At 47.1% G+C, this 5,620-nt stretch overlaps 1 protein-coding gene across 1 annotated transcript; it reads left to right on the top strand.

Moving 5' to 3' along the window:
* Positions 1–429: 429 nt before the first annotated feature.
* Positions 430–4,113, top strand: LOC117321423. Its single transcript, XM_033875844.1, has one exon. The coding sequence runs from the start codon at positions 430–432 to the stop codon at positions 4,111–4,113; it is 3,684 nt and encodes a 1,227-aa protein (XP_033731735.1).
* The last annotated feature ends 1,507 nt before the right edge of the window (positions 4,114–5,620 follow it).

The raw sequence follows: 5,620 nt of genomic DNA, 5'->3' as shown, positions 1-5,620 counted from the left end.
TCAACGCCAACAAATCAGCCTCTAAAGGTCATGGAGGGGAGGGTCAAAGGCAAGGAGGTGGAGACTCTAGTCCGAAAACTCAAGGTACTGTCGTGGGTATTTGTACCCAAGTATGCGGCCAAAGGGAAAACACTAGTAAATCGTGTGGTAAGGTCGTGCTAGTTCAAGTTTACCATCCGGATAATCCAAGCAAGGTCAAGAGGTTGTATGCCATCCTTGATGACCAGAGCAACAGAACACTTGGGCGATCGTCGCTTTTTAACTATTTCGATGAAAATGGACCGGATATGGAATATGCTATGTCATCCTGTTCTGGCAGCCATGTTACCACAGGCAGGTTGGCATCCAGGTACATTATCGAGTCAATGGATGGTACGTTCAAGACAGAACTTCCCGACATCATTCATTGAGTGTGATGCTATACCCAACATGAGACAGGAAATTCCTTCCCCGGAAGTGACTAGACATTTTCCCCACCTTCAGGATTTGGAGGGTCTTATCCCACCTATAGACCCCGATTCAGACATTGCACTACTCATTGGACGCGATCTTCCGATAGTTCATCACGTTCTAGACCAGCGCCTCGGTGGTGCTAACTCACCATTCGCGCAAAAACTTCATCTTGGTTGGGTGGTGGTAGGCGAAACCTGCCTTGGTAGCGCACACAGACCAAGTCATGTTAACGTTAACAAGGTCAATACACTTAATAATGGAAGGCCATCTCTGCTACAGCCATGCCCCAACGATTTGGATATATCCTTTACTGGAGACGAAGTTTTCCGTAAGACACTTGATGATAACAAGCCAGGGTTATCTATACAGGACAAACAATTTATGGACATAATGAAATCAGGATTCAGGAAGGATGAGGAGGGCAACTGGGTGGCCCCACTTCCCTTCAAGGTCAACAGGGAGCGACTTCCAGATAATCGTCCTTTGGCTTCGAAGAGAGCAAAATCCCTCTTAGCTAGTATGAAACGGGATGAAAACAAGAAACAGCACATGGTGGAGTTCATGCAGAAAATTCTGGACAAGGGGCAAGCGGAAATTGCGCCCGAGCTCGCAAACAACCAGGAAAGATGGTATCTTCCATTGTTCGGGGTATATAACCCAAAGAAGCCGGACACTATCAGAGGTGTATTTGACTCTTCAGCGAAGTTTGAAGATGTTTCGCTGAATGACGTTCTGCTCACTGGTCCGGACACAACGAACAGTCCTCTAGGCATTCTGTTGCGCTTCAGGAAAGGACCGGTCGCCATAACTGCCGACATAGAACACATGTTCTATTGTTTCCGCGTGGAGGAACAACACAGGGATTATCTACGGTTCTTCTGGCACAGAGACAATAATCCCGAACTTGAGTTAGTTGAATACAGGATGACTGTTCATGTATTTGGCAACAGTCCCTCCCCGGCTGTTGCCACCTTTGGGCTAAGGAAATCTGTCGAGAGCGCGGACTCTGATGTCAAGGAATTTGTGTCACAAAACTTCTATGTCGACGATGGACTCGTCTCTGCTGATGATGCCAAGACAGGCATTGATCTCATGAAGCGCACTCAGTCGACCCTAGCACGTGAAGGCAATCTGAGATTGCACAAGATTACTTCCAGCAGCAAGGAGGTACTTGACGCCTTTCAGCCAAATGACTTGGCCAAGGGACTAAAGGGTCTAGAGTTAGGAAAGGACATCATACCCCTCCAGAGGAGTCTAGGTCTCGTGTGGAACGTAAACAATGATACCTTTACCTACCAAGTGTGTCCCGATACGCAACCCTTCACACGTCGAGGTGTGCTTTCCACCGTCAACAGTCTGTTTGATCCGTTGGGACTCATTGCTCCGGTAGTGATTCGAGGAAAGCTTATCCTTCGGGATCTTATGGCGTGTGGTTCAACTGTTGGCTGGGACGAGCCCTTGCCATCAGACCGCGAAGCAGAGTGGAAGACGTGGCGAGATTCCCTCGTTTCACTAGAGGATGTAAGGATTCCGCGAGTCTGCTCAACCTTTCTCCGTATCGCTGTTTCTCGGAGGGAGCTCCATACGTTTGCCGACGCATCCCAGGATGCTATTGCTGCAGCGTCCTATCTGAAGACTTTCAACATCAGTGGCAGCACAGAGGTCAGTTTCGTTTATGGGAAGGCAAAGGTCGCGCCACAAAAGGGTCACACAATCCCTCGTTTAGAACTTTGTGCGGCAGTGCTTGCTGTTGAGATCGCTCAAACAGTCATCGAGCAACTAGATATTACGCTAGATGCCGTCCGTTTCTATTCTGACAGCCAAGTCGTCCTCGGTTATATTCACAACGAGGAAAGAAGGTTTTACGTGTATGTGTCAAACCGCGTCGAGAAGATAAGGGCTTTCTCTACGCCCGATCAATGGACTCATGTGTCTACCCACTGCAACCCTGCCGATGTGGCTACCAGATCTGTACATGCGAAGGACATTCAAACTAGTCCATGGGTGAAGGGCCCCGGACTTCTCGAGGAAGAAATTGTAGAAGTGACTTACCCCCTTCTCCAAGTTGAAACCGATAAAGAGGTAAGGCCTGATGTCACCTCTCACAAAACATCTTCCAGGGAAATTCAGCGTTTGGATGGAATACGGTTTCAGAGGTTTTCTTCGTGGACTCGTCTGGTTCGAGCCGTTTCCTTATTGAAACACATTGCACGCACCCATGCTAGGAACGAAAAACACTGCAGTGGTTGGCATTGGTGCACTACCCACAAGAACGTCGACATGTTCCAAGAGACCGAGCGTGTTATCATTAAACAAGCACAGCTCGATTCCTACCATGTTGAGATAAGCTGTCTACAGAATGGGGAAAGACTTAACTCCAGTAGTCCCCTCCTACCACTCTCACCTTACCTCGATGAGCACGGCATCCTTAGAGTGGGAGGTCGACTTAACAGAGTCAAGGATCTTGCGAGCGGCGAAGTAAACCCCGTGATAGTACCCAAGGGACACCACATTGCCACGTTGCTTGTCCGTCACTATCACAGCTCCGTTCAACATCAGGGAAGAACATTCACGGAAGGAGCGCTGAGGGCAGGTGGCTTCTGGATCATTGGTGGCAAAAGGTTGATCTCCTCCCTGTTGCGTAGCTGCGTCAAGTGCAAGAAACTTAGAGGAAAGGTCGAACACCAGAAAATGTCGGATCTCCCATCTGACCGCACAACACCAAGTCCTCCTTTCACGTATGTGGGAGTTGACGCTTTCGGGCCGTGGTCGGTGACCACACGACGCACTAGAGGTGGAGCAGCCAATTCCAAAAGATGGGCAATAATGTTCTCCTGTCTTGTTACTCGGGGAGTGCATATCGAGGTGGTGGAAGAACTCTCTTCGTCCTCTTTCATCAATTCACTACGACGATTCATAGCACTTCGTGGGCCCGTCAAGGTCTTCAGATCGGACTGTGGCACCAACTTTGTTGGGGCAACAGGGGAACTCGGTATGTGCACAGTAAACGTGGAGGATAAGGACATTGAGAGCTTCCTTCTCGAACACAAGGTTGTGTGGAAGTTCAACCCTCCCCACGCGTCAAACATGGGAGGGGCCTGGGAGAGGATGATTGGTCTTGTCCGGAGAATCTTAGACTCTATGTTACGCGAGGTTCAAGGGAGACCACTTACTCACGAGGTTTTGTGCACGCTTATGGCTGAGGTTTGTGCCATCATTAACAGCAGACCTATTACACCTGTATCAAGCGACCCCGAGTCACCAAGCATACTGTCTCCTAACGCGCTTCTAACTCAGAAAGTGAACCCGGACGTGGCACCATTTGAGGAGCTTCAACTTCAAGATATGTACAAATCTCAATGGAAGCAGGTTCAGGTGTTAGCCAATCAGTTCTGGAAAAGGTGGAGAAGTCAATACCTGCAGAATCTTCAGTCGCGGCCAAAATGGAAACGAGAACGCGAAAATCTCCAGGAAGGGGATTTGGTTCTTATGATGGACTCTTGTGTCCCTCGGAATCAGTGGCCTGTCGGCCTTGTCGAAAAGATATTTCCAAGTTCGGACAGTCTTGTGCGGAAAGCAGCAGTTCGTGTGATGCGAGACTCGACACCAGTGACTTACTTCCGTCCGGTTATGCAGTTAGTGTTATTGTCTTCGGAATGACTCAAACTTGTTAATTTTGTGTTTGAAAGACAATCATCTATATTATAATTTAGTGAGGTAAACTCAGGAGGGGAGTGTGAAGGAACATTCGTCTCGGTGTTGGTTCGCTTACGCGCAGCTTGTTGGTTCGTTTACGCGCAGCCCACCGCGAGAGCGCGGGTGGAGTAATATTGTGTTTAGTTATCAACTTCCGCCCAAGTCGGCATGTGTTTTTATTTGCCTATCCAGGACTTTGAAAGGGTTATATCCCAAAGAGTAGGTACAATATCGTAATGACAGTGACTGAACATTATCATTTATACACTGAATATGTTTTCTGTTTAATTACATCCGCGTATTTATCGGATTTATAGTTCGAATTGGTTAATAGCGATTCATTCACGAATGTCCAGTTTTCAAGATTTTAGTTCCGATTATTTCTACCAGAAACATGTGTTAGTATATGTGTTTCTGTTTGTATTGTTGTAGGTTTTCACCCTCTCCGGGGGTCTGTATACTGCAATGTAATAAACGACTGATGAAACAGTACATGGATCCTTCGAATGGCTTACACGAAACATGGTGTAGACCTCGAGTTCCTCATCCTGTTCAGTTTCCACGTAGTGTGTAGAACGGCCTTTCCCATTCTGTGGATTATTGTGTCCCTTATAACCACCACGACCATACCCTGTTCCTGGTTTTTTTCTGTTGAACCTTTTCAGTTGATCCTGGTGTCTTTTGGAAACATTTCTTTCTCAAATGTCCTATTTTTCCACATTTGTAGCATTCGATGTCCTTATATCGACAAACCACATGAGGATGGTGTTTCCCACACCTAAAACACTCTCCTTTCCCTTGATTGCTTGGTCTTTCAGAGTTTGTTGTGTTTTTATTTCTTTTATAGGCCCCCTGATGACCTTGAACTTTGTTTACTTGCTCTGGTTGACCTTGACCTTGTTTATGTAGATCAGCCGCGTTCTTCGCCGCCATTTCCAAAGCCACCGCCATTTTCAGTGCCTTGTCGAAGGTTAATTCCGATTCGGATAATAACCTACGTTGCATGCGGTCATCTTGAATCCCACAAACAAGTCTGTCCCTCAACATTACCTCTAACGAGTCCCAAAAATTACAATCCTCCGCCAGTCGTCTTAACTCCGACACGTACACGGCTATAGTCTCGTTTGGGTTTCTAAACCTACTGTTGAACGTGAACCGCTGTACGATCTCCGACGGTTTTGGGTGGTTTTGTTTTTTAATTAAATCTTTTAATTGCACAAATGACTTTTCTCCGGGCTTCACTGGGGCCAATAAATTGCTCATGAGTTTATATGTTTTTTCCCCACACACAGACAGCAAGATTGCTTTCTGCTTACCCGCGTTGTCTATGTCATTTGCCGCAAAGTAATGTTCTAAACGCTCTATATATTGATTCAAAACCTCCGTTTCCGGCCGGAATTCTTCTATCTTGCCGTAGGCCGCCATTGAGGTTCCTCTAGGTCTCCAAATATGTTCCCAAACATAAAGTCGT

Source organism: Pecten maximus, unplaced genomic scaffold (genome assembly GCF_902652985.1).
Source record: "Pecten maximus unplaced genomic scaffold, xPecMax1.1, whole genome shotgun sequence".
Lineage (NCBI taxonomy): Eukaryota > Metazoa > Mollusca > Bivalvia > Pectinida > Pectinidae > Pecten > Pecten maximus.
The sequence above is the reverse complement of the archived record's forward strand: the minus strand, read 5'-3'. Positions and strand labels throughout refer to the sequence as shown.

What these genes read in the sequence shown, in the direction of transcription:
- LOC117321423 (XM_033875844.1), top strand. Translation starts at nt 430, where the DNA reads ATGAGACAGGAAATTCCTTCCCCGGAAGTGACTAGACATTTTCCCCAC.